Source organism: Aspergillus nidulans, chromosome VIII (genome assembly GCF_000011425.1).
Source record: "Aspergillus nidulans FGSC A4 chromosome VIII".
NCBI lineage: Eukaryota > Fungi > Ascomycota > Eurotiomycetes > Eurotiales > Aspergillaceae > Aspergillus > Aspergillus nidulans.
In genome coordinates, this window is record NC_066264.1 from 600,861 (window position 1) to 627,090 (window position 26,230).

The following is a 26,230-nucleotide window of genomic DNA, read 5'->3' on the forward strand; positions in this document are numbered from 1 at the left end:
TAACCGCACCTTTCCATTTATGCTCGTTAACGTTCACCAGGTTGCAAGATTAGAAGTCAAAATATGGCATTATCAATCATAATGTAGTTGGCTTTCATTTCAGTGCCTCGATGAATAACCTGCGCATCCTTTTCAAGAAAGCGCCAAAGTCGCGGTCCTCATTCAATATGTCTAACTCCCGGTCCAAATATTCCCTATCCAACTTGGGTCGTGAATGGAATACTTCATAGTCGCGGCTGGAGGTGCCAAGTTCAAACCATGCTTCAGCCTCCCAATCCTTCTCCAGCAGATGACTATAAACGAACTTCAACCGATCTTCTCTACCCGCACCTTCAATTCGTAAGCACAAATAATCTTGCCAAAATTCAAGCTCCGGAACGTTGAGACGCGCCTGTGCGTCAAGATAGCGAGAGTGACTTCTCTGCGCTTCCAATTTTTGATTGATGGCTTTCTGTGTTTCCTCAATCTGTTGCTTAAGCCGGTCGCGTTTCGTGAGACGGGAGTCACGTTCTAACGTGACAGATGAAACGGCAGCGTGCATTTCGGCGGCTTCCGCGGCCTCTTTCTGAAGGGTCTGTTCGTGGGTTTGTGATTTAAGATTGAGGATTTCAATGTCTCGTTGCCTCATCCGTTCATCCTCTGTCCAACGCTTTATTAGAACTACCTTTTCTCTATATTTTCCATCAAATCATAGAAACCCACCTTGTAGCTCAGCTAGACCAATCTTGAACTGATTCCTCTCTTCCAAAACTTGTTTCCTACCTCGTTCGATAAATGCATCAAACTGTGCTGTAAACTGGGCCATGCGACTGCGCAATTCCTCAAACCCAAAGTTGATGCTAGGAAGCGAGTCGGCCATTGAGGGCGCTGTTGCAGAGGCCAGAGGAGGCCGCATACCGCTTGTCGAAAGTGATGGATCAAATGAGGACATGTTTAGTATCTCGAATATTTGTAGTAGAGTCTGGGGTGCGAGGCCTAGGATCAATTACGAGCAAAAAAGTCGCCTTAATAAAGCAGAAAGCGATAATGACATTGACAAGAAGTTGCTCTGTTGTTTGTTGTTGCGCCGCAACCAGAAGGCTTGGCGGTCCGCCGCAGACAGATTTAGGTGCAGAAAAAGTCACAGGATCCAGCTTGATCAACACTTCGGCGTCCATATGACTTCATCCTAGACATCTGCACCAAGCAGATGCAGTTGACAGCTGCCCCGCGAAGACGTCGGTTTGCGGCCCGCTTATATTTCCCACTGCTATCACGGGATCTTGCTTAGGAGACTTGTCAGTCCTCGATATGCTTGCTGGGTCGGAACCTCTGTGCAGGGCAAGACTCAAAGATAGACCCAATGGATGAAAATGTGCCGAAGTTACTGCACTATGGGCACTTAGGAAAGCCTGTCTATCACCCGGAAACCCGGTCGTGGGAGTTTTTGCGGACTCTGGTTCGTCGTAAGTTACCTAGGATACTCTCATCAGTTACAATACTAACAACTCGGAAAGCGCCGCGCATATCATTTACCGGGGTGACCAAAACCACTGTACAATCTCCTATAATATCAGTTGAACAATCTTCAACAATAAAACGGTCGATATTGTCTCGGGGTTATCCTGAGCTTGTTGCAGGCTACGGCCTTGCTCACAGTGAAACAGTTTCGCATACCATCACAGCAGCAAGCAGAGCATGTAACACTTTGGTGTCCACGCTTCTTGACTTTGGACGTGCAGTGGATTTTGATATTGACTCGTCGGGACGCCGGGCGGTCCCTATCGTGGCATTTGCGTCTGGAGAATGCGGCAATACTATTTCCTTACGGACAATAGCCCACGAAACGGTAGAACTAGAGCAAGTAACGCCGACTCAGTTGCGTGTTCCAACGATTGGAGATTATGATCATATTGAATGGCACGTGGGTGGAGCCCCTATTCGACAAATCTGCTTTTCCAATGCCCCAGAGGAGAGAGCTACGTTTATGGCGGTTCGCTTCTCCTCTACGTTCGTCTTCAGGCCACTCTATCGCAGAACCCCCGTCTCAGTTCCCATTCAGCGAGCCAACAATGATGTGGTTCTTGATCATCAGGTTTCTCGACTCGATCCCAATTTCTTGTTGGAGATATCAACGTCGCACACTGGAGGCGCCCCTCACGCAGACGTGAAATTCAATCCCTGGAACCCAAGCCAGCTTGCTATCGTCGATGAGGATGGTAACTGGGGTGTTTGGGAGTTACACAATCAGCACAAGCGTAACAAGGACAACTGGGTCGCCTCACGTGTGATATCGGGTACTCTTCCATGGGCTGGTATTGAAGATCAAAACACAGGAGCACATGCCCGACATGACGGATGGCTAGCTATTGAATGGGCTGTGAATGGGAATCATCTTATTGTCTGTGACAGAAGATGCTCCATGCTCTACCGAATGGACGAGAACCGGGCGTATCCCTGTTCGATGGAGCTCAGCTTCAATAGGCCATCCGAATGGATCCTAAGTATCAGAAGGAGTACCCGTAATCCATCGCACGTATTCATTCTCACGACTTCCCAACTCGTCTGGTTTGAGGTTATACCAGCTTCGATTCCCGTCGATGATGATATAGGGCTCTCACTATCTTCGCGTCTCTCCTGGCGTCATTTTCGCGATTCAGACGACACGACGCTACAGTTGGCTTCATTGACAGTAAATGCTGGTGAGAATTCCGACCCCATTGGAGAATTTTCTTTGCTTGATACTGATTAGACTTTACCGAAGATTTCTACCTAGTGTTGTTTTCTAAGCTCAGTCACTTTGTGCTAGCTTTTTATTGCTCTGAGCCACCTGAGTATATGCGTGATTCAGCAACTGCTCTTGATCCATTCATTCTACATGTCCCAACCACATCCGTCCATACAGAAGATTTTGAGGCTCTTTCGATCGACGCGCACTTCTCCACACTTGTCTTCAAAGAAATCACTCCCACAGCTATGGATTATCAGCATTTGGACTGCGGCTTGAGTTTCGTCAAGGTCTTTGCAGTAGATTCAAGCCTTCGTGTTCAGGAATCATTGTACTCAAGGCCTTCGACTAGTAGTCTTGAAACCGAGCATTTGCATGCTAGCGACGTTTTACGAGTCAGAAATCTCCGCCATGCTGGACTGCAGAAGAAGGTGATACACTCTAGGAGTGGGTTTATAGTTGATGAACTGGACGAACCCGTGCGTGGTGTTAAATTGGTCTCAGACCTTGGAATTGGCAGTATAGCCCAGTTGGCAGACCCACAATTCACGCTTGATTACACACATATTTACACGATAGCGATTGGAGATCAGAACATGCTGCCGCAGGACGGTCAAATTACTACGGAGTGCAGTTTCCAGAGTCTGATTCAGGAAATGGTACAGAAAATCGCTGGTCATGTTCCCTTCCAAGTTCCTACTTGCCAGACAGTGTATGTCACATCTCGTATCCTAAAACAACGACAGAAACTTACTAAGAAATAATCAGGCTTGAAACGTTGCGGAAGTCACCTACACTAGATGATATCGACCAGAACGCTCAAGATTTAGCTGCCTTTGTCTCTCAAGCTGAGTCGGACCGTTCAGTGCTCGGGAATCGAGCCAGGTTCCTTATACAGCCATACGATTCGTTCGGTGCGCGGTCAACCCAGCAAGAAAAACCAATTGGGGCTTCGAAGTTGAACTTGATTGCTATATATGATCGGCTGGTTAATCATTGGCTCACCGACTTGCCTTCTGACGTACCCGGACGAGCTAGGATCACAAAAGAGAAGGCTATTCGGCAGCTTGTGGCCGATATTGTGCTTTCCCAGATTATCTCGGTACCTCAAAAAGAAGCGGCTGAGTCTACCACGAAAAAAGATGTGACCTGGTCCGCTTTTTCTAGCAGTGGCCTGAACACCCTATCGAGACTCAACGATGAGAAATCCTCTTATGGGGCACTGTTGAGTTCCGCTGACGAGAGCGTCCTGTCGCCGGCAGATACCGCAGCCGCGCAAAGCTCTACGCTAGGGGACTCGGTATTACCCGAGCGCCAGACGGACCAGCGGCCAACCTTCAAAGTATTATCATCCTACACAAGATATGACAAAACAGGACCGACTTCTCGAAGTGCGGAACGCATACTCGACCATTGGCAACCGGGACTCGATCCGGCCTCATATCTACTAGCATCCGAAGGGTCACAACTGGCTGCCAAGAACAAGGTTTCAAAGGGTAAATCGCGGAAAAATGTGTCACAGACTCTAAAGAAAATCAGTCATGATTCTCCTATGCCGCCTCTCGTTTCTTCCCCTGTACCTGCTGTTAGAGGAGCCTGGGGTAGCCAGCCGGAAACAGGCCAGCCGCCCATAATACGTTTCCAAGGCAGCCAGCCTACAGAGGATGTTCCTATGACTCAAATCGAGCGGGGGGTGTTTGGGAGTCGTGAGGCAAGCAGAAAAAGTGGGATGAAGGCGAAGAAGAAGAAACGAGCAGCAGGGTTTTAAGCCACCCTGCTACCCCTCCATGTTCATTGTTTTGGGCTTATTCTGGAATACCTTTGTATCACGAAATCTACATTTCTTCTTGGCCTATGTTGATGACGTATATTGATATTGTACATAAATGACTCGATCAGACATGCACCACAACTCCATCTCAATACTCAACCATGCATGGTTCGATGAGTTGATAGCTGGGTACTATGAGCCATCTGTGCGTTGTCCCGTGTTAAAAGACGTAAGCACTAAGCAGTAAAAAACCGCTGCTACCCATCTCATTCAAATAATACAAACGATGGAGTGAATCAAACTCGAAACAGCAGGTCTCGGTTTCACCTACATATCTTAATATAAATCCATCCTTCCGTCCCGCGACTCCACTTGGCCAAACTGCGTCGTTGTCCAAAACATCAACAAACTCACCACATCTTCTGACACTTCAACCCCTACGCTCTGGACCAATGTCTGACCAGGAGCACCATTACAAATTTAACGTGAGCATGAGCTGCGGCGGCTGCTCCGGTGCCGTCGAGCGCGTCCTCAAGAAGCTAGATGGTTAGTAAATGAGTGCCCCTCTTTCCCCTCTTTTTCGTCGCCGTATCCAAAACAAACCCCAAGAAACATACATACTGTCACTGCATAACCGGTCGAGATTCTGACAATCAGTCTACAATAGGCGTTAAGTCATTTGACGTGAACCTCGATTCTCAGACAGCAAGCGTTGTCACCGATGCCTCTGTGCCGTACGAGACGGTTCTCGCGACAATCAAGAAGACTGGGAAGACCGTGAATGCCGGAGAAGCTGACGGCGAGGCCAAGGATGTTTGAATAATATGATTGCCTAGATATAACAGTGGGATCCGACAGCTATGATAGATTGGGTGAAACTGTTTAATTAGCGATCGATATGGTCATATTCGTGAAGCTATGACAGGAGGCATACACACGCCACACACAATCATAGGGTATATTGCACTTGATAAAAGGATGTTTTCTTGTATTTCCTTCTCGTAGGAAAATGGAAAATCCTTACGTCCGGGCAGTAGCAGAAACAGCACATACCATGCTTGTCGGGTATCATAATATATACAATAGGTAACAATGTCCAAGAAATGAACAGAAACAGCGACAACAACTCCTCATACTGAAAACCTCAATCCACAGTCATGACAGACAGCCCTCAGATAGTGGATATGGTGTATTTCCTCGCCTTGCATGCGCTGGGAAGTGTTGTTCCAAAAATTGGGCGTGCTGATGGAATTCGTACGCTGTCCTAAGCATGAAAATGAGCCATAATTCTCGCTGTGGTCTCCGTTTTCTAATAAAGAACAAAGCGAAAAATCGGGCGGGATTATGTTAAGTGCCTATGAGAATTGGGTTCTTGTTTTGGTCATACCGTGAAGGGACAACGGTGTTCTTGGGTTGTCTTCGATCCTGATAAAAAGAGGGCGGCGTCTTGATCCGCCTGCCGTCCTCGTGTCCTGGAACTTGACTGCTGATCGCTGGATCTTGCCGTGGAGGTGTTTTACCCAGGAAGTCGATGTGAGGTCGACCGCGAGGCGACATTGATGCTAGGTTGTCTGAAGGGACACGCCAACGCTGAACATCGTGTAGCCTGGCATTAACTGGTTGGGATAGGTTTTGCACCATGTGCCTGGAATAATGCGGACGGGCCGGCCTATAGCCCGATGTTCCAGGATCCCCATGGCCAACAGCACGGAAAAATCCATCGGCATGAGTTCTGTGGTTTTCCTCTCCCGGTTTGGGGAGCATGGGATGGTTGCCCCGCCATACAGGCTCTAACCAAGTACCCGTCGTCGCTAGTGTTCTCATTTCAGCGTCATCATGTACCTTAATGTTGTGAGATACACGGTGCTCTGGTAAGTCTGACAAATAGGGCTGCAAATTCCTATCATAGCCGTTACTGCCGGCTGCGGTATATCTCGTGTCAGACGCGGTACGAGCCTGAACTGGAGATCTATCATACGCGGCCTGGGTGTTAACAAGATGATTGTAGGAAGATTGCTGGCCATCGTAAGCTTTGATCGATCCTGGATGTGCGAGTGTGTGTTGCTCGCGATCAAAGCGAGCGGTAGTGCTAAAAGAGTCACGGCCAATGCTTGGCTCGTGTTGTGCGATACGACGCGCCTCAGTTGGGGAAACAAATGGCCTACGGACATGGGGACCACTCTGGACAAAAGGCCGGGCATACCGAGTTCCTGGGTGAGTGCTCAAAGGAGGTCCGTTAGGAGACAAGGGTTTTTCCACTAAAGTTGGCTCGTGGTATGCCAAACGCCGTCTTTTGGATATGTGGTCTTGACCAACAGGTTCCTGAAAAGTACGACTTGGAAGATCATGGTGCACCTGGCGGTGTGGTGTTACTGAGCGAAAGGTGAAAGCTCCAGACATCCTCTTAGTAAGGTGCTCTATATGGCCACTGTTTGGGCGTTTGATCTCCACCGGAAGAGGATTCTCGATGGAAGGAAGCACGTGGTCCTGTGGATTCACATTCCTGTTTTGTAAGTGCACCTGTGACCGAGGTGGCAGTCTTAGACCGTTGCCATTTCTTTCAAGGCTTTCTTTTGGTCCGCTCACAAAAACAGGACCATTTGGAAGATCAGGCTTATGAAAACAGTGCCTCATAGGTTCAGGCTTAGGTGCTCTCTCCAGCGGGAAAGGGGGAATGAATGGGGCGAGGACATCTCTCCTCCTCTCTGGCATTCTGTCCAGAGGGTGCATTTCATAAGGCTCGTCCAAAGTTAGCACAGCTGAGTTGTTCGGATAGGGCTCTCTCTGAAACTGTTTCAAGCGAGGCAAAGGTGCAGAACTTACACAGTGCTCTGCCACAGTGTTAAGCGGGGGCCGACTCAGGTTCTTAGCGACTGCCATTTGATTAGATGGGGCAATTGGGGCAACAGACGAGTGGCGCGGATGAATAGGTCGGCGTGAGAGCGCCTCCCTGCCAAGTCCGAGGGTTTCCTGCGAGGGCTCTCCAGTAGCAGAATATGGGGTTGGGTGACGACCGGCACCGCTGGCCATGTTCCTGTACCTATTGATGGCACGGTCCCAAGCTTGATACCTGCTGAATCCGCGACGGTCAGCCCTAATCTTTTTAGGAGCTTCTGGGACGAAGCGAAAGCCTGGGGCGGCTTCGTCTTCAGAATTCTCTACTTGTGCGTCCCTGACAGTGCGGCTGCCCTGATGTATAGGTCTCATCTGGAGTTCCTCAATAACGGGATTGCTGGAAATGATTTCCACGCTGGTCTCTCGGCCATGAACTTGCTGTGCCTCTCCTTCATTGTCACTATCGTCATCATCTGATATGACGATAACTTCCCGGAACACATCCTCAAGAACCGTTTTGCCATTTTCATCATCACCCCTCCATTCCACTAGCTTGGCAAGAGTTGGCTGTTCCACGGCTGCTCTTGCTTCATGGAAAGAAGTAGTTTTGAGGAGGCGATCATAATCTGTATAGATGTGCCGAATATGGGCGACAACCGCCAACTGTGCTCGGCGGGCGAGGGGTAGTTCGACGGCTGTACCTACTTTTCGTTGACCCTAAACCTAGTCAGCAGCTATTGCGCTCAGCGTATCCGATCTCCTAGCGGCATGTTCAACCTTTTGGAATGCGGTTTTGATAATTTGGTTGAGGTCGTTGTCAGGAATATTTGGAAAAAGATCCTTGAGAACATCCCTTGCTTCTGTGTTTATAGTAATCTGAGAATCTGAGTCAGTGATTTTGCGACTAGCCTCGTGGCCCCTGATACTGTGGGGTGCCACAGCCTTCCCAGTTTCTGTGAGATAAAGACCATGATTTATACACACGTCCGCAACAACAGCGCTTGGGAAATGATAACCAATACGATGGACATGCTGCGAGAGGCCGTGAGTGTGAAGATGGGGGGTTGTCTAAAGAAAGTGAAAAAGCGTTAGAGAGAAAGGTAACAAAATACCATGAGGGCAGAATGGAAAAATTGGCGCCCCGCGCAGGGATGGAATTATGACATACAGAAACCGCGTACACTTTAAGTCCATCTTTCCGACAGCGCTCCTTGCAAGTTGTGGTGAAGAAAGGATCGCCTGCCGATATGAATGTATAACCTGGAGGCGCTTTGGCTTCAAAGGATATCTGCCATGTGTCAAAAATGCCGACTCGAATCCCTAAGGTAACGGCATACCACACTCCGGAGCCTCTTCTTTTCTTGCGTAACGGATTCGAGAATCACCTTATGCTTCCGCGCTTTTCGTCTTGCAATCAAGCCTGGGCTCCGCCTGGCAAGTACCGAGACAGACCTTCGAGGTACTCGAGTCATAGCGTCGACATTCAATGATCTCAGGCGACTATTAAAGACATATTTTGAACCTCATGACGTCGTTGCGGGCGTATACTGCGATGTATAAGGTGAAGTATAAAACGAAGGTAACCGAGCATGAAGAAGACCAGCAAGAAGAGTTCAGTGGTTGTTTGGTAAAACCGTTAATTTGGCTGAACCATCGCCGCGTATGGAGAGCAGCGGCGGCTGTAAGAAAGCGTGTAAATCGACAACCACTCCGCGAAATTGCTATCTTTATTTGAATCTCGTCTCGCAAAGAAACCTTACGACACACGAGGGCGTCCAAACGATATTGATATTTTGATCAAGGGCGGCCGCAGAAAGAAAAGGTCAACTTGGGAATGGATGGTGAGGTGGTTGGAAGGGCATCAAAACGACCATGTCGGCCTAACTCCCGCGGTTCATGCTGGCTCTTCCAGATCTGGTTAGCGCAGTCGATTTGGAGCTTTGGATCTCTGAACGAAGTCGGAGCTTCCTCTGGAGTCGAACCATCAGATTTATCCTACTTCATACCAATGGCAGAACGACAGGCGATCATTCATGCCTACCGCCAACTATACCGTCATGGTCTAAAGGCTGTCAATTATTCAACGCCCGCTCGCCATGTCCTGGTGCAGACTTTGCGCTCATCATTCCGCACGTCGCCAGCTCAAGATTTCGATTCTCTGCGGATAACTAATACCTTGAATTTCCTTCATAAAGCCGCGAACGTTGCAGGTATAGAACATAAAATTGTGAGGAATTTGCTCATGATTAAGTTTTGGGATCAACCTGGCCGTGTAAGAGCCAATCTGCGGCCGTGAGTCCCCTTCCGAGAGCCCGCATGGGATATTTAATCAGAGACGGTGTCTAATTGGCTTCAAGAATCAGGGGACTAGATGTTGACCAAAGAGATCCGAAAATTCGGAAAGATTCCCTTGGACAATTCAAACGCACGCTGATGTTTTTGAATGAAAGCCTGGGGACATGTTTGAGGTAGCGGGAAAAGATCGCATGATATCTATCACAAGCTACTTTTCCACTTGTGATCGAATTTACGAATTTTACTGCGAGAATGTTGCATGCACGCCCAATACTGAACACTGCAAGAACCACATATCAAAAAGTTGAGGGCAGTTACTCTCAAATGCCTCATCCCATGTCATCTGGAAGAGCCTAACCTTGCCGCTCCCCAGCTCTTCCATTTCAAGTGCATGCGATCGTTTGCTGGATAGAAGATAGCAGCAGAGAAACGTACATGGTGCTAGGCGGTGTTACCTGGTTATCTGCTGTTGTCCACCGGCTCTAGGACGGCACCTAGAGGAGCAGAATGTCGCTGTGCCAGGCTTCCTGCACCAAGAAGCCTGCTCCTTGGGGCTATTTCCATGGTCAGTGGCAGGTGGGAAATCCTTAGGTTCCTTAGGTTGGTTTGTGATCGCGATTGTGACAGTGATTGGAGCACGACCTTCATTCCAAAACGAAACATTCCTAGGCTGGCATCTCAAATATAGCTTGCATATAGCCATCTGATCCTGATCAGGACCTCACAAAACTACCCGTATCCAGTCCTTGTTCCAAAGTATTGGCATTGGTGTATGTTGAGGATGGTCACAAACTGTGATGGAAATATGAAATATTCTGAGCAAGCTTACAGTTCATGCGCAATGTACAAATCTATCCGAGTCCAGTCAATGCATTGTCCGATAGCAAAGGATGGAAGCTCTGTTCATACTCCCAACACCGAATTCACATAACTGTATGATGGCGTGAATAGATGGGCCTGCCAGCTAACGCCGATGTGTTTTGATCATAATCGTCCATTGGTCCAGCCGGTCTCGTCATTTATAGTTTCGACTGTATATGTATTATCGATGTCCGAATATATCGATACCTTCGTCGTCTTCATCCTCATCGTCCTCTTCATCTTCCTCGTCATCTTTATCGTCTGATTCGCTGGAGTCGGATAGCTCCTCCCCCTCCTCATCGTCGTCACCTGGATCTGTTCCCCTGCCGAGGAATCCATATCTATACTTGAACCTGGTGCCCCAGATGGTAAGCTCGCCCTCACCGTCATTCACATCATTTTGGCTCAGCCGGCTGCTAAAGAAAGATGTCGAGGTAGACCTTTGTGACTGGCGCTCCGGCGGTATGCCGAAGTAATTGCTGATTACAGGTGAGACTGCACGGCTGCGAGTAAGGTTATATGAAGAAAATTGCCCGGATGGATTGGTAGATCTCGATAAGTTGAATTGCGGATGTGGGCCTGCCCCCGGCGCTGAACTGGGATCGGCTTGCGATCGCGCCAGAGGTGGAAGCGCCGAGTCATCCATACCGTGGGAAGACGACCTTAATCTGGAAATTGGAGAACTTTCATGTTCAAGGTCGTGCTCTGAAGAACCTGGAGGATTCCCTTGAAGGACACTAAGCTGAGTGGTATTGTATGATTCACACCTAAGCTGGCTATCAGCAGCTTTTCTGGTCGAAACTTGGATTACACTTACATATCACATCTTAGGCCCAGCCAGTGATATTTGACAATCGATTTAGTGCCACAGTCATTGCAGGTTATAATAGCTTTGATATCTTTGAAGTCAGCTGGCATCGGTTGGCTTTGAATGGCCCTATCCAAATTTCGGAATGTAGCCTCCATATTTGTTATGGTCTTGCTACATATTGGACAGCGGTAAGATGATTTGGAATATTCAGAAAGACACCGCTGGTGAATGCTGTGACCGCACCGCATGAACACAACTGTCTCTGGTGAAGTGAACATATAATCCCCGCATATTGGACAATCGCACTGAGTCGAACGCTCGATACACTTATGTGTTGTTTCGATTGATATAGGGAGACAGACACTGCAAGTCTGGAAATAGTTAAGATATAGATCCATTGAATTACCTCATTTGGGCTATTACTTACCTTGCAATGAAAAAAGTCTTTACCTATACCCTTGCCGATACGGCAAATGCCACAGTCGTTGCAATGATATATGCTTTTACTAGCATCATTGTCCCAGAGTTTGCACTCGACACAATAATATTGCGCTGCTAGTCCGCCGCACCACTTACAGTATTGGGCGGCTGGCTGGGCATGGCCGCATAGCATACATAGCATGTTCTCTGTTTTGGGGCGATTAAGATTATGGTCTTCAACCTCGTCATGGCAAAATCGACAAGTGTACCACTTCTTGCATTCGAAACACTGGAGTTTGACGTTTCTTTGATAATGCGGGCACCCGAGACATAGCTCTTCGAACTCTTCAGCATCCGCGTCATCGGCATCGTCCACGGGCAGCTGAGTTTCTATTCGGGGGTGAAAAGTTGGTTTTATATCTTCTGCACTCAGGTTCTTGAATATGTCTTGTAAAGCGGAAATGGCTGTAGAAGCCGAGGATATGGATGGTTGATCGAAGGACTGACCGCTCCAGCGATTTGGAGTTTGTGCACCTTCAGGGGCCTGAAAAGAAGGGGTTGGAGACGGAATCGGTAGGAGTCGGCGTCCGGAGCAACCTTGGCATGAGTTGTACTTTTCTGTCATTAGCTCGTGGATCATGCGAGCCTGCTCGGTGCTGGTGTACCCCAAGTCTCGGATAGCATGAATCCGTTTCCGTAGGGAACCCATTCCATCGTCCTCGGGGAGCAAGGGTGGCCCAGCCATATCTTCTACTGGCGTTTGAGTCGGAGGCCCCGGGGATTCTTGTGTATCACCTGCATCCGTTCGAGAATAGCGGCGTGTCATAGGTGAGACAGTGTCCGTTTGTGTGAGTGCGGCAGCGAGATGGTCAACGCTCGTGCGGGTAATATTGTCTCGAATCTGCTGAGGTGTGACTTAAAGTTAGACCCGCCATGGTCTGATCTGAGGGTTGCGTTCAACTCAGAAGATACACTGTTCGAGTCGACCTGTGAGGGTGACAGTGCATTGGAGGTCTCATTCTCAGTCCCAGTGGATTCATCAACCCCCGATTGCTCCTCCAAGTGTTTATCTTGATCTAGATCTGACATATTAGGGCTCGTGGTACCATCGCTGCGATTGTCGCTCGTCGAAAATCCTATTTCTCGAGACGTAGGCTGTCGATGCGAAGAGTCATCATGAGACGTGGGCTGGGAGCTCGATTGCTGAGGTAGGTGGAGAGCCTTTTGGATGGCGAGTTCAGAAAAGACAGAATCTGTAACCCTGCTCATGAAATCTGTCTCTGCGATCGATGTGAAAGCTTAGGGGCTGAGAGAGTCTGCATGAGTGGAAACTTTTAAGACCCAATTGAAGTTCAGATGAGTAAGGTTAGGTATACCTCTGGACCTTCCGCATGTGAAAGACCAGTCATACGGTAACCGGCCTTCGGGCTCCGATCACATGATAGTTATTTTACTTTAACGGCATGATGTTTTTTACGTAGATTTGATATCTGGCTTGCTTAATCTGAACACTACTTGACAAGCATGAATACATACTCCTATAGATAGACCTAACGCTGGTGGTCGATTAGACATTAGTGTTTGTATGCCGCCGAGAAGTAGCTCCGATGATTTCATTCGGTTGCGATTCGTCCCACCACCACAACGAATTCCACCAACACCCAACAGCTGGGAATAATAGTGCGCGGCACTTTCAGACTCTTATCTGAGGATGGTAGGGATCCAGACTAATGGAAAAATGAATGTGATTGATTCGGTTCTGACTTTCACATCATTCTCAGTCGAAGCAATACCTTTCATACGGCTCTGCAGACAATAGTAAGCTAAGCTTTGTATAATTTTCTGTTGTTCTTCGCTGAAATGCAGTAGCTCATCCCACTGATATATTTGCTTTGGCTGTGACCGAAAAGCAGATTTTGTCAGCATCAGGGTCCAATGCTCTCCAGGTTCATTCGACGACCAACCCTGATTTTCCCTTAGTCCAAACCCTTGAAGCCCATAAGGCCGGATGCCATCATGTGGTGACCGATGCAAAAGGATCAAGGGCCGTCAGTGTTGGCTTTGGGGGTGAGGTCGTAATTTGGGAGTCTCATGAGGGGACGTGGTCTAAGACAAAGGATGTTGTGCTTGCGGATATCTGGGCCGTTGCCCTCTCTGCCGACGGCCAGTACTTAGCCGGTACCACGCAGGATGGTCACGTCAAGGTCTGGGACATGAACGCAAACGAGGAAGAAATACGTGATCACGAAACAAAGGGCAGTTTTGGAACCTGCATAGACTTGGTAGGCATTCCGGTCTATCGTCTGCGCTATTCAAATCTGATCTTCTTTGATAGTCACCGGACGGGCGATTCATTGCCAGCGGCCATGAGAATGGCAGCGTATACATTTTCAGTACAGAAACGGGACGCATGCCATTTAGTCTATCAGGTATGTCCTACACTTAACATTCGTTTCCTCGGGATCAAAACGCGCACGTATTAACCGCTCAATAGGTCTGGTAAAACCGGTACGGTCCGTTGCCTTTTCCCCTGGTGGGAAATTCCTCGCTGCGGCTGGGGACTCTAGAGTGATTGTGCTATACGATACAACCTCTGGCGAGCAGGTGGCAAGCCTTACCGGTCATGCTGCATGGATTCTATCACTCTCCTGGAGCAATACTGGAGAATATCTCCTAAGCGGGTGAGTGTCTTCTCTTTATCCCTTGTGACCCCGAGCTGATCAAATGGTACAAGATCATTCGACGGCAAAGTCAAAGTTTGGTCAATTGATACGAGGAACTGTGTTGCAACCCATTCCGAAACCGAAAGAGCCATTTGGAGCGTGATATGGTTGCCTAAGATCGGAAAGTCAGAGGGATTTGCTACGGCTGGTGCCAATAGAAGCATATCTTTCTACAGGGAAGCCACAGGAGGTTGAATCGCTATGTTGAGCATTAAGCCAGCCCTTGTGCAGTTCTAATTACGGTCACGACATCGCGTATCATAAACCAATGCTGAGATCTGCTTACCTTGTTCTTCAATATTTACGTGCTCCATACTTACACGAGTCTGCGTTCTATGTAATACATACGTATTGAAAGCCCAAAAGCCTTCTTGCTGCTGGGCTGCACTGGGACATCCTGACATCCGGCATGAATATCTAAACATTTCACGCCATTAAATGTCTCAACCACGAGATGCTTGCGGCTGTTATATTCTGAACGCAGAAACATCTGTAGATACGCTTAGATAAGCGCACCGGTTGCGGGCGGGCGGTAGCTTCGATTGCCTTCTTCTGGCGACTTCAGCGCACGTTCACACCGGATTAGTCGTAGCATTAACTTATCATTTTCCTGACAATGACGATGGCGGCAGCGGCGGCGGCGAATGGACCTGGATGGTATTACATGACTTGACCTCTACTCAACCTAGCTGATTTATTTCGCTCCTATCTCCCTCGAATTACTCTTTACTTCTTGGCTAGGTACACCCGACCTTGGCTCCTCCTTCCATCTTTGGTCTACGTTTGCTTCTAAAAACACAGCACGGATCTTTCTACAGCTCGGGTTTCGTCTTAGTCAATCACAAGGAAGCAATACCTCCTTTTACGGGGTCTTCCACCACGACGGTGTCCTGTGACGCAAATACTCGGCCTGAAACCGTTCAGATTAGTTTCACTTCTGCACGACCAAATCCCTTTCATACTCGGATCTCGCAAAGTTGTAACTACGGCGTCAGCTACCGTGTGCCAGTCGCTTACTTTCCGCTATCGATAGCGATCACCCCTCCCGGCTCATGACCGCCCGCATGCATTGAGAAACAGCAATACCGCACCGCCGCACCATAAAACAGATCATGATCCGACGTAATTCGGATGTTGAAGTCCAGCTGCCCGATGCTGATTCTGCTGTTGCGCCTGACACTCTGAGTGAGCCGGACATAGATATGCTGTCTGAGAGCTCCCCGCCTTCACTGAGTCTTCCTGCCCACCTCGCAACGCGTTTCGCTCGTAAATCTAGCGTGGCTCGACGCTCCTCGGCCGCTTCATCCCGACGAAGCTCGATTTCTTCGTTGAGCTCGCAGCATTCAAATGCCACCTCCCATGGCGCGACCGCGACCGATCATATTGCGCAACATCTCCGACGGGCGTCGATTCTTGATAGCCGTAAAGCAAGGCTAGCGGACCGTGCGTTACATGCTGAAAAGGTGAGGTTACGTGCCGCTTTAACGAAAGCCGCTACTCGGAACCTTCAAAGAGAAGGGAGAGCCCTGGCCGCTCAACAAGCTCGTGAAAGATTGCTGGCAGAAATCACAGCCAAGTGTGAGGAGGAAGTTAGGCGCGCGAAGAAGAAGGCGGAGGACAATCGTGAGAAAAAGGCTGCTGAGCACGCACGCCTTCGAATTGAAATGGCAGAGAAACTTGCGGAAGCAGAGAAGAGACGGCTTCTATATCAGCAAACTCCTAGGCGCCACCGTACAAGCAGTTCTACACTCGAGGAGAAAAGAAAAGTTACCATGAAACGCCTTAGTGAAGACGCCGCTGCGCGCAGAATTCAGCGGGCGTGGAAAGCACATCATGCCAAACTCGTAATTAAAGAGTTTCTCGCTCTCAATCTCACAAAAGAGCGTATTCGCGACATGGCTTTCGAAGATGTTGGTTCCTTGTTGTCGGAGGAGAGAATATTATCTACCACGGCTCAAGTTCTCCGATTGTGCGGCTTGCAAGATATGACAAGCGGAACCCTCGGTGGCAGAGGCGCAGTGCGCACGTTCCTCAGCAGCTATTTAATCGTCACCCACCCTGCAGAAGTTCTGAGCGGCGATGGTGAACAGGAGCAAGACTTGATCTCTAAAGCACGTGAACTCATCGCCGCTTTCGAACAAGTGACGCCTTTACTGGCGTCTGGCTGTTGCCCTCCAGAAGCCATTTGCACTGATATTCAAACCCTATGCGAGGAGTACAATGTCTTTTTCTCTGCGTTTCACGCGTGGAAGGCACATGACTCCAGTGTTCTGATTGAGATTATGCTAGCTCAATTCATTGAATTGGAGTTGATATGGCAGACAGTCAAGGACGATCAAGCTGGTGGTGTGGCAGATGACTATCGTCAGGGCATCAGGCAGAATCAAATTTTACTTCTTGCCAGACTCAAGCGCCTTGCAGGCTCCGATAAAGCAATGCAGATGGTTCGCGATGCTTTGAAGAAGGCTAAGCGACAGAAGAAACGGTCGGCTTCTAAGCGAGCCATTCCACGATCAGCGGAAGTCGCTTCTGCCACAACTACTACAGAAGCTCTAACTGAGAGCGTGGCATCGCCAATCAGTGAAAGTTTCAACAACGTGGAGAGCGCAGTACTACAGGAACTAGAGAAGCAACGTACATCCCCACATGAACAGTTCACCAAGATTCTCACTGCACTGCCTGAGAATCGTGCTCTGGTTCATGAACTCCTTATCAACAAAGATTTCAAGATTGACGAGAAATCTTATACAGAGCCGCGCAAGCGGATCATGGAGCATATGTGTGCTCTGATGCGACGGGATATTGAGGCTGGGTCAGGTACGAATTGGATCGTTGCAATGGCTACCGTTATTCAGGATCGTTTACTGCGCTCCCTCCGGCCGGGCAATTCTCTTCATGTGCTGATTAGTGAGGCCCTCGACCCGTCGTTAGTAGAGAATCAGTGTAAGGCTGGAACTTTCTCGTATGATGCGTTTTTCAACTTTATGGCCACGATCCTCCCAAAGCTTTGTGCACCTTACCGTGACCCTGTGGTTAATGCCTTTGCCGAGGATACATCAGGGGATGCCATCGAGCGCTTAGCAAGACTCATGGGCATTATCGACTTATTATCTTTGGATCATACAAACTTTATGATTCACGTTGCTGCTCCTCAGCTCATTCAGGAGGCCCCGGGATATGAACAAAGAACGTTCGAGAGAGGACTTCAAGATGGATCTTTGGGTATCGGCAAGAGCCGGCGTTTCTGGCGGACACATCGAAAGATCGTCGCTGACGAGATGCGAAAGCGCGATCCTGAGGATGTCCACGGGGAGCCCCAGCCACCTGCCCTGAAGGTTTATGCCCATGGCCTTGTGGATCTCGTTTTCAGCAACGCGCCCGTATCCGATGATCTGATTCCTGAGACCCTAGAGCTGGATCGCCAAAGGCTCAATGCACTACATTCTCAGGCCTTCAAGATAGTAGCCACAGCTTCTATACTCTTGACCGCCAAAAACCTACTCAAGCGTGATGCACGAGCACAATGGAAGGCCGAAGCTGATCGGATAATGTCACTGGATCTTAATGACGTTTCCTCCGACCGCATCCAGTCAATACTCGAGTCTACTCATCCAATGCCTCCCACGGCCAGTGCCCAGCTGGCAGCAACAATCAGGCGAGTGCTTCCACCAGTCGTGACAGCATGTGCAGCGGCATCTTCCTCAGCGGGCCAGACTTTAGTTGAAGTCCATACTGAGATACCTGCGCAAGGTGCACAGTCCTCGGCTGCTGCGGCCAATCCTGCGACATCTGGTGTCGCCGGAAGTGGCGTTTCTAGCTTCGCGGATCCAGTTGCGCGTCTAATACTCTCCCGCCTGCGTGCACATGTGCTTTCGCGCCTCAGCGCGTTGAGCGCAAGCGAGAGAGTGCGGGCGGCAAGCACGGCTAGTCAAAGTCTAGCCGGGGCAGGAATGCCCGAGTTCGTGAGTCAAGTTGGCCAACTGACAGAGGAACTGAATAAAGTGCGTGAGGTGGATTGGCTGTGTCATGGCACGGTCTACGAACGGATTCTCGGCGAGAGCGGGCCCCTGAGCCCTACGGCGTGAAGGGTCTTCATTATATGAGTCATGTGCTTCGTCCATTGTTTCGTTCTAGTGTATCGAGGAATGGTTCTTTTCCCTATATGTAGATTCTTCCGTGAGTCTAATGACAGCAATTGCAAGCAGTTATTGTTGACACGTTTTGGAGTACCTTATATGCCGATTGGATGTGCGTAATAACCATTTGTGTACCTTTGTTTTGGGATCAAATTCATGCGCTTGTGTCTTGATCTGTACTTCGTACTCCGTATCTGTATCTATATTGTTGGAGACTTCCGCGGACATGTCTGGAACCCCACCAAACCTGAGTTTCTCTCTCCGCCCTCAGTCTTCAGCAACGACACCAAGATTCCTTTAAAGAACGACTCATTGCATTGATACCAAATCGTATCATTCATGATGACGGCGCCCAATGTTGTTCAGTCCTCTCCCAGCCTCGCCCTTAGCTTTCTTTCCGATCTGACCCCGCCGTCCCTCGAACGCACATGGCTTACAGCACCTCATCCAACCCTCCCTCTCGTCGCAACTTGCAGCTCTGACAAGACGGTTCGCGTTTATTCCCTGGTTAACTTTCGCCTCCTTTCGACAATTTCTGGCGGCCATAAGCGAAGCATCCGCACTTGTGCCTGGAAACCTAACGTCTCAGGCGAAAGCGTCCTTGCGACGGGAAGCTTCGACGCAACGGTAGGCATTTGGAGACGATGGGATGACTATGGAGAGGAGGAAACCTTAGCGCAAGGAAATAAGAACACAAAAAACTTTGGAGCTGAAGAAGACCGCGAAGAAGACGAAGACGACGAATGGCGTTTTGCCGTCCTACTCGACGGACACGACAGCGAAGTCAAATCCGTCTCGTGGTCTGCATCAGGCATGCTTCTTGCTACGTGCTCACGGGACAAATCTATCTGGATCTGGGAGGACCTCGAAGATGGAGACAACAATTTCGAGACCGTAGCTGTGATGCAGGAGCATGAGGGAGACGTCAAATGCGTTGCCTGGCACCCCGCAGAGGAATGTCTTGCCAGTGGTAGTTACGATGATACTATCCGAATCTGGCGTGAGGATATCGATGACTGGGGTCAGGTCGCCTGTATCAAAGGCCACACGGGAACGGTCTGGGGCATTGACTGGGAGGATGCTGAGAATGTGCCTTTCCCTTCAACTTCCAATGGCGTATCCGGACAGGAGGAAGAGTGGAAAACGTGGCATGCTCTTTCGGGGCCTCGTCTTGTGTCTTGCTCGCATGATCAATCTGTCCGCGTTTGGCGACGACAGCCAAAAGCGCAATTGAACACCGCTGGAGCTAGCTCGATACCGAGTATTATCCGGCCGTCCGGCACGGATGAAACGTGGGAGGAGGATGTTGTTCTCCCGCATGCGCATGAGCTTCCGATATACGCTGTCGCTTGGAGTCGACGAACGGGCTTGTTAGCCTCTGTCGGCGCTGACGGACGTCTTGTGGTCTACGAAGAGCGATTTGTTTCGTCTCATACGAAACCTCAGGCCATGAATACTGATGAAGTCTCGCCGAATCTTGGCGAGGGAGTATGTGCGCCGCACCCATCAACGGAATGGAGCATCGTTGCGGTCGTAAATGGTGCACATGGTATTTATGAGATCAACCATGTTGCGTGGGCAAAACGTGCCGACAGAGGTCGTGATGGGAACAAGGAGGAAGAGGTGTTAATAACTACCGCGGATGATGGGAGTATCAAAGTGTGGACGTTGACAAGGTGACCTCTGCACCCGGTGGACGTTCCGTGATACAGTTATGTTGTATAATAATGTGCTTGATGAGGTATGGGAACACGGTATAGGCAATAGAGCAAAAGCACAGATCTTACGCAAGAGGCGGCCAATTCATAAAATATGTCTGGTTAAACTGTATTCCACGCTTATGTTGCTTGACCTGGGCTTGTATATGGCGGCGACAAAACAAATCTTATCAAACATCCAAAAAAAAAAGACAAGCGAAATTACGTTACAAGATTATTCTCGCTTTTCGATGAAGATTCTTGGGCGCGTGGTAGATCCTGTCGATGCGCTTCGTCATCACTGTCTTCCCCGACAGCATAATTTTCCCGGTCCAGGCCTGGCGAGTGTAAGTCATCCAACTCAGCCTCATCAAAGTCACCGGCCTCTACGTCTGCGCCGTTACTATGATTGTTATGGAAACGGCCCATGATAGAGGTTCTACTTGGGGATTTAATGGCAATTCCGCTGTAGCCATTGTGTCGCCGGCGACTGCGCCAGATGAGAAAACCCCAGACCAGCACACCGATAATAACAACGACAAGGACGGCTTCACCGGACTTTGCGTAGGCGTTCCACTCGGTTTCTTTAATCTTTTGCTGCTCTTCCTCTTGGTGAACTGTGCTGTTGGGCTGACCGCCCACAGAAGTTTGAGGCAACGGTTCGCCATCGATGCGTGAATCCGCAGGTGCACCGCCGATGCTGGCGATATCAACGTGCATGAAGCGGTCCACCATGTCTCGCGTGCGGCGGGGAAGATCGAAGGGGGCCATGTGACTGGCATTGTAAAGGAGAACGTAAGTCAAGTTCCTCGCATACTGATAGTAACCGGCCGGCTCATCTTCGAACGTCCAGTCGTGTCGTGGAGCCCATACCCCCGGGGATGTTTCAAAGCCAGTACCACCTGCCCACTTCATGTTGCTAATAAGTTGCTCAGTCCCGACGTGATTGCAAATTAGATCTTTATCGCCGCTGAAGAGGAGGATTTCGATACCCGACTCGAGCAAGCCGGGGAGCAATTTGACTGATGGTTCGGATTTTTGCGGCCGAAATGCGGCCCCCACATTGCCGTCACATTCGTCCCAGCCTGACTCTTTCTCTGGGCTGATATTCAATGCTTGAATCACCTCATAGGTATGTAAATATGGCTTCACATCCACCAAGTCTGGTGGCCAGGTCGTACCACAAGAACCGTCCCTGAGCCGAATATCGTACATATTGATGCATTGGTTGTTCGAATCCACAGTCTTGTCCAGAAGCTTATTCAAAACAGCTTCACAGTCCGTTATGGATATTTTAGGTCCAGTTTCCATCTTAGACTTGCAGATAGAGAGTAAAGTTTCAAGCTCTTTTCCAAGCTTGCTACCTTCCTCAACAAGACCTTCTTCATAGGCAAAGCTCAAATACGCCGGATATTGTTCCGCCGGCGATATCCAACCATTGCCAATAAGAAGACCGCGAAGATTCCAACGCGCACTGCTAGATTGCTTTTCGTGGATGTCTTTGTTTCGATCCTGAATAGCTTTTGCAATGTATGGAATATATTGGCCCGCATATGATTCGCCAGCGATGTAGATCTGTCAGGTCCCGCAAGTCAGCTTAGAAGACATCATAAGACAGACATCTAAGTTCGGACATACATCATCTCGCTCGTACTCGGGAAACACGGCGAACCATTTCTCCAAGAAAGTGATGAATTGGGCAGCCATTTCATCTAGCTCATGCAGATAGCTATTGGTATTGGCGAAGCTGAAACCGGTTCCAACAGGCTGATCAACAAAGAGAAGATTTGCGAACTCGTCCCATGATCCCTCGTTATATTCTAGAGTTTCGTTATCTTTCAGACGGTACGGGCCAATCTCCATCAGCGCGCCATCCATGGAGCTGCAGCCGGGTCCCCCATTCAACCAGATTATTGTTCGCTGGCGATTTGCAATGTGCCGATTTTGATAGTGCCAGAAAAAAAGATGTCCGTTGTGCTCCGGGTCTACCTCAATATGTCTTGAAGGGGGAAGAAAGGGTTAACCGTGCATCGACGCGGGAAAAGGGCTCGGTGTAAAACTCACCCAGCATGCATCTTTAGTAACGGGCCCTCTGGGGCCCCGGGTAAAGATTCCACATAATAGTCGGCTGCAGACTGAGCTAAAACTGCGATGGGATTAAGGAGGAGTTGTGACAATGCCCATATTGGATAGAATTGTGAGCGGCTTATCCTCCAAGAGGGTTGGCGGAATGACAAAAGACCCATTCTATGAGCAGGAGATCGCCGGCGTAGTGAAAGGTAATAGTTCAGGGAACTCGATTGGAGGTTTCAAGGACTCATTGATAACGGTAGTCAAACACGGTGCCGGACCAGAACTCCCGCTTCGTGAGCGCCGCGAGGCCAATGTATATACTGCCGGAAAAAAGGAAGAACCAGCAAAAGCACGAGTGATACAAAAGTGAAGCAGATCGAGGGGAGATATTAGTGGGAAGAAAAGTGAAGAATACTCCGTTTAGAGGAGGATGTGACTATGGTGAAACTGAGGCAGCGTGGCCATTCGTAAGCTTCTTACCAAGCCTTACCTTATCGGGTTCCACTCAAAGCGGCCAAGATGTATTTTAGCGTACAGGGGATGTCAGGGTCGGTCGGCTTGCCGCATTTGAGGCTCAAAAGACTTGAAGCTTGAAGACATTCGCAGTGATTATGTCGGTGTATTAAGTGTTCATCTGTCTCTATGCTTGCGCTCACCTTCTGCATTCACATTCACTGTCTGCTTCGCTCAACAGGCTAAAAAAGATCCTCAATACTTTTCTCAGCATCCTTTTTAATTAGTTCCACCATGCCCTATTGCCGGTTAGTATGCTCAGGCTGTGAGCGAGTTTGGGCTACAGTGACCTACCTCGGGCATGATAGGCTTGCCCTTGCTGTCTTTTACGTAGCGGAAAGGCATCTCAGTCCGCTCATGTTCATTGATCACGATCTCTGGATTGTCGATGTACTGAATCTCTTCTAAGGGAACTGCTAGAGGTCAGTGACTTGACGCAAGCGATCTCTGAAGCTGCATCTTATGGTGGTTACCTCGGTCGTGGACAACCATGCGGGTGACCCGTACAGCTGTATCAGTCGTCATCTGCACGGGTCCTAGCCGCCTTCCTTCATAACCCTTTTTCCTCAGTTCAGAAGTACGATCTGGTTCCAGCTGGTCAGTTCAACATATTCATGCAGCTATCTGAGTCTTAGTTACCTCGTGGAGGGTCATCACCTGCATGTCGCGGTCAGCCTAGAAGTAATCTAGATTCGTAGTTCTTGAGGGTGCGTACCCAGTATCCCTCCAAAGAGAAAGACCTCAAAGGTATCACCATCAGCGGGGCTAAGTTCGACCTTAGCAGAAGGGTCCAACAGGCATATCTTGGATTGTCGGTCTGAGAAGACCTCTTCGACGCTGCGATGCTCAACCTCGAGCCCTTTTGTAGCCGCCAGGTCGTCCGGCATTTGCAGCGACTTGGGAACTGAACTCAGGAGAAATCTGCTACCTGCTGCATGAGATTCTCGGGCGATGCAGCCATACTCCAGGGCAGACCATGTACCCAATTCGGGATCTAAGTGTTCAACCACAATGGTAACGGGCGTCCGTCCACTCATATTGAACCTGTTATATTCCGGTCAACGAAAATTGAAAAACAGCTAAGCAATGGGTGTTTATCTATCTACCTTTGAAGCAGAAAGAGATTAAAGCGTGGACTAGGCCCTGGCCGTGGTGAGAGATGAACCGAGTTTTGATGAGGACTTGAAGAAAATTGTGTGCTGTTCCCGGGCGAGATATTCTGCCGCCGCAAGGCCTGGGATTGCTGTCCTCGAACAGCACCCTGTCTCCTAAATCTATAATCTAGCACTTAAACTTGATTTTTCAACGCCCAAAAGATGTTAATCTTCTTGGGCCAGTGACATACGAGTCTAAACTGATACGGCTAAACTATGATATACAGGTTGAAGAATTGTGAACCAACCCTGGGCTCTTTTGCAGTCTAACAAACTATATCGTGAAGTAAACTCGCTCCTTCCTCATTTCCTATTTACAAATCACTATTTGAATCAGGATAGTTATGTCTGGCAAAATCCATGGAATGAATTTGATGCCTGGAACAGAATAATACATACCTCATCAAGGCATTTCGGCAGCATTACCAGTTTTGTGCTAACCACATCCGGTAAGGTACACTATGAGATAATACCATGCCGGCCCAAGTATGGGACCGATGGTCCTTAGACTTCCAACTACTATTATTCTCCCAAGTACTTCTTCCCTCCAATCCTCTCTATACAATCCTGCTCTCCTCACCCGATTTCCGTTTCGCTTTCTGCGACATTTCTTATCATTTTCAATACCCGATAATCCGCTTCGGCCGCTCCTACGTCTTCGAACTACATTACATTTCCATCCCCGCCCTTGGTGGGGTACTCTGACGACACCCAACTTACCTCGTCCAACCTCCCGCTCGACGCCTTCACTGAATCCTAATACCTACATACGACTGTCGTTCTTCCCTCTCTTACTCTTGTCTTCAACACACTCTCCTCAGATCGTGATATTCGCGGCGACCAATAAAGATGAACCCCCATCAGCAGAACAAGATCGATACCAGCGTAGGTTTTCCTGATTACTCTTTGTTTTTTTTACACTGGACTGCTTCTAACCGTGGCCTAGAAACTGAGTCCCGATGAGCAGCGTCTGCTTCGTCTCTATGGCAAGATGCCTAACAAGAAAGATCTGCTCCAGAACAAGCTCAAGGTATGTAGTGACTGACTTTCCTCCCGCCGTTTTCGCTCACTAATATGCCTGATCTCTATCTAGGAGCGGAAATATTTTGATTCAGGCGACTATGCTCTCAGCAAAGCCGGAAAAGCCTCAGATGTCGGTGTGACCAACATCGGCTCACAACACCCAGTTCCCGAGAACATTCCTCATTTGACAGCTACCTCGCCTGGTGCGAACGCTGCGGGCAATGGGGGAAGCATCAGCGCTCAGGGTGGACAGCATATTCCTGGGAGCATCAGCAGCCATCCGGGGTCTGTTGGATTCCAAAGCCGCAGCCCCGTCAAGGAGGGCAGCTTCCTTCATCGCGGAAGAAGTGTGGATGAATCTGACAACGTGCCCCACACAGCGGACAATAAGGGCTCGGATGAAGCTGTAAGCCCACCCCCTGCTACTGAAGGCGTCCCAATCCGGCGATGATTGAGCACAAAAGACGATCGTTTTTCATGATCCTATCTTCATCCACGCTCCCTCCCTTATCATAACAGTTAAGTTAGTACAAAAAGAGCCTGGCGCCTTGGTTTTCTTCTCTTCTTTTGTGTAATAATGTTGGTTTCGGCTTCGGAACATGTTCACAGTTGAGGGGTCAGAAAAAGCAAATTGACTGTGCGGGGTATTCGAAAGCCCTTGGTCACCTGAACACCTACAGCATAGGGAGTACTTTGCTTCGCCTTGTTTCCTTTTGCTGGAGAAAGGAAGAGACTGCTGGCTTACGGACGGCTGTCTCCCCATACAATCCTGTTAGCTGGGCTCATGCAGGGTCTGCGTTTGTTTCGATTCGGCGCTTGCTTGGTCATGATATTATTATTCCCTCTGCCATTATTCCTCTTCTTTGTTTATATCCACAAAACGTTACCTTATTGCTTGCTTCGCTGTTACCATTTATCTTCGTCTTACATATCTTGAATGATTCTTTGAGACAGTTTTGGTTGGCCTCGCGAATTTGATGTTTGCCATGAGGCGCTGGGCTGTATTTAGTACAGATTGTTGATATCCTGGGGGTACTTCAATCATTATCTACCGATTTACAGGCTGCCGGAAAGCTAGTTACGGCGAAGTGCTAGCAGGCCCTTAAGTGAATCTTATATCGAATTTCTTGTAATGATGCACTATTCTTGATAAGCCTCTCATTTTGTTTAACAGGACCCATTCGCCGATCCATTGCCACCGCACAGGCCAT

General features: G+C 49.0%; 12 protein-coding genes across 12 annotated transcripts, besides 1 other annotated feature; 6 read left to right on the plus strand and 6 right to left on the minus strand.

Annotated features, from left to right (window-relative positions):
- Positions 1-26,230: part of a sequence feature (contig 1.19 575..71437(-1)) that runs on past both edges of the window.
- On the minus strand, positions 36-986 carry ANIA_01392 (protein spc25). Its single transcript, XM_653904.2, has 2 exons — positions 703-986; positions 36-639 (listed from the first exon to the last, which is right to left on the minus strand). The coding sequence occupies exons 1-2, from the start codon at positions 929-931 to the stop codon at positions 95-97; spliced, it is 774 nt and encodes a 257-aa protein (XP_658996.1). The 5' UTR covers positions 932-986; the 3' UTR covers positions 36-94.
- Positions 1,343-4,475, plus strand: ANIA_01391 (uncharacterized protein; the record flags this gene model as incomplete). The annotated part of the gene is made up of 4 exons (XM_653903.1): positions 1,343-1,445; positions 1,647-2,681; positions 2,732-3,419; positions 3,476-4,475. The coding sequence occupies 4 exons, from the start codon at positions 1,343-1,345 to the stop codon at positions 4,473-4,475; spliced, it is 2,826 nt and encodes a 941-aa protein (XP_658995.1).
- ANIA_01390 (copper metallochaperone ATX1) lies at positions 4,788-5,469 on the plus strand. Its single transcript, XM_653902.2, has 2 exons — positions 4,788-5,024; positions 5,146-5,469. The coding sequence occupies exons 1-2, from the start codon at positions 4,931-4,933 to the stop codon at positions 5,295-5,297; spliced, it is 246 nt and encodes an 81-aa protein (XP_658994.1). The 5' UTR covers positions 4,788-4,930; the 3' UTR covers positions 5,298-5,469.
- Positions 5,515-8,785, minus strand: ANIA_01389 (uncharacterized protein; the record flags this gene model as incomplete). Its single annotated transcript, XM_653901.2, has 5 exons — positions 5,515-7,268; positions 7,302-8,030; positions 8,091-8,381; positions 8,482-8,601; positions 8,651-8,785. The coding sequence occupies 5 exons, from the start codon at positions 8,783-8,785 to the stop codon at positions 5,826-5,828; spliced, it is 2,718 nt and encodes a 905-aa protein (XP_658993.1). The 3' UTR covers positions 5,515-5,825.
- Positions 9,850-10,311, minus strand: ANIA_10187 (uncharacterized protein; the record flags this gene model as incomplete). Its single annotated transcript, XM_653900.2, has 2 exons — positions 9,850-10,012; positions 10,064-10,311. The coding sequence occupies 2 exons, from the start codon at positions 10,309-10,311 to the stop codon at positions 9,850-9,852; spliced, it is 411 nt and encodes a 136-aa protein (XP_658992.2).
- ANIA_10185 (RING finger and CHY zinc finger domain-containing protein) lies at positions 10,651-12,326 on the minus strand (the record flags this gene model as incomplete). The annotated part of the gene is made up of 3 exons (XM_050613148.1): positions 11,708-12,326; positions 11,287-11,651; positions 10,651-11,236 (listed from the first exon to the last, which is right to left on the minus strand). Exons 1-3 carry the CDS (start codon positions 12,323-12,325, stop codon positions 10,651-10,653), a joined length of 1,569 nt encoding a protein of 522 aa, XP_050468986.1. The 5' UTR covers position 12,326.
- On the plus strand, positions 13,439-14,618 carry ANIA_01387 (SKI complex subunit WD repeat protein SKI8; the record flags this gene model as incomplete). Its single annotated transcript, XM_653899.1, has 6 exons — positions 13,439-13,444; positions 13,482-13,518; positions 13,570-13,982; positions 14,036-14,129; positions 14,195-14,381; positions 14,435-14,618. 6 exons carry the CDS (start codon positions 13,439-13,441, stop codon positions 14,616-14,618), a joined length of 921 nt encoding a protein of 306 aa, XP_658991.1.
- On the plus strand, positions 15,626-18,629 carry ANIA_01386 (IQ calmodulin-binding motif domain protein; the record flags this gene model as incomplete). The annotated part of the gene is made up of 1 exon (XM_653898.2): positions 15,626-18,629. The coding sequence occupies one exon, from the start codon at positions 15,626-15,628 to the stop codon at positions 18,506-18,508; it is 2,883 nt and encodes a 960-aa protein (XP_658990.1). The 3' UTR covers positions 18,509-18,629.
- On the plus strand, positions 18,840-20,239 carry cia1 (iron-sulfur cluster assembly protein CIA1; the record flags this gene model as incomplete). The annotated part of the gene is made up of 1 exon (XM_653897.2): positions 18,840-20,239. Exon 1 carries the CDS (start codon positions 18,899-18,901, stop codon positions 20,237-20,239), a length of 1,341 nt encoding a protein of 446 aa, XP_658989.2. The 5' UTR covers positions 18,840-18,898.
- Positions 20,479-22,736, minus strand: kexA (serine-type carboxypeptidase kexA; the record flags this gene model as incomplete). The annotated part of the gene is made up of 3 exons (XM_050613149.1): positions 22,321-22,736; positions 21,895-22,255; positions 20,479-21,831 (listed from the first exon to the last, which is right to left on the minus strand). Exons 1-3 carry the CDS (start codon positions 22,500-22,502, stop codon positions 20,479-20,481), a joined length of 1,896 nt encoding a protein of 631 aa, XP_050468987.1. The 5' UTR covers positions 22,503-22,736.
- Positions 23,025-23,879, minus strand: ANIA_10189 (SAM-dependent methyltransferase; the record flags this gene model as incomplete). Its single annotated transcript, XM_653896.2, has 4 exons — positions 23,025-23,081; positions 23,137-23,255; positions 23,316-23,426; positions 23,558-23,879. 4 exons carry the CDS (start codon positions 23,877-23,879, stop codon positions 23,025-23,027), a joined length of 609 nt encoding a protein of 202 aa, XP_658988.2.
- ANIA_01383 (endosulfine family protein) lies at positions 24,846-26,135 on the plus strand (the record flags this gene model as incomplete). Its single annotated transcript, XM_653895.2, has 3 exons — positions 24,846-24,881; positions 24,943-25,026; positions 25,090-26,135. 3 exons carry the CDS (start codon positions 24,846-24,848, stop codon positions 25,468-25,470), a joined length of 501 nt encoding a protein of 166 aa, XP_658987.1. The 3' UTR covers positions 25,471-26,135.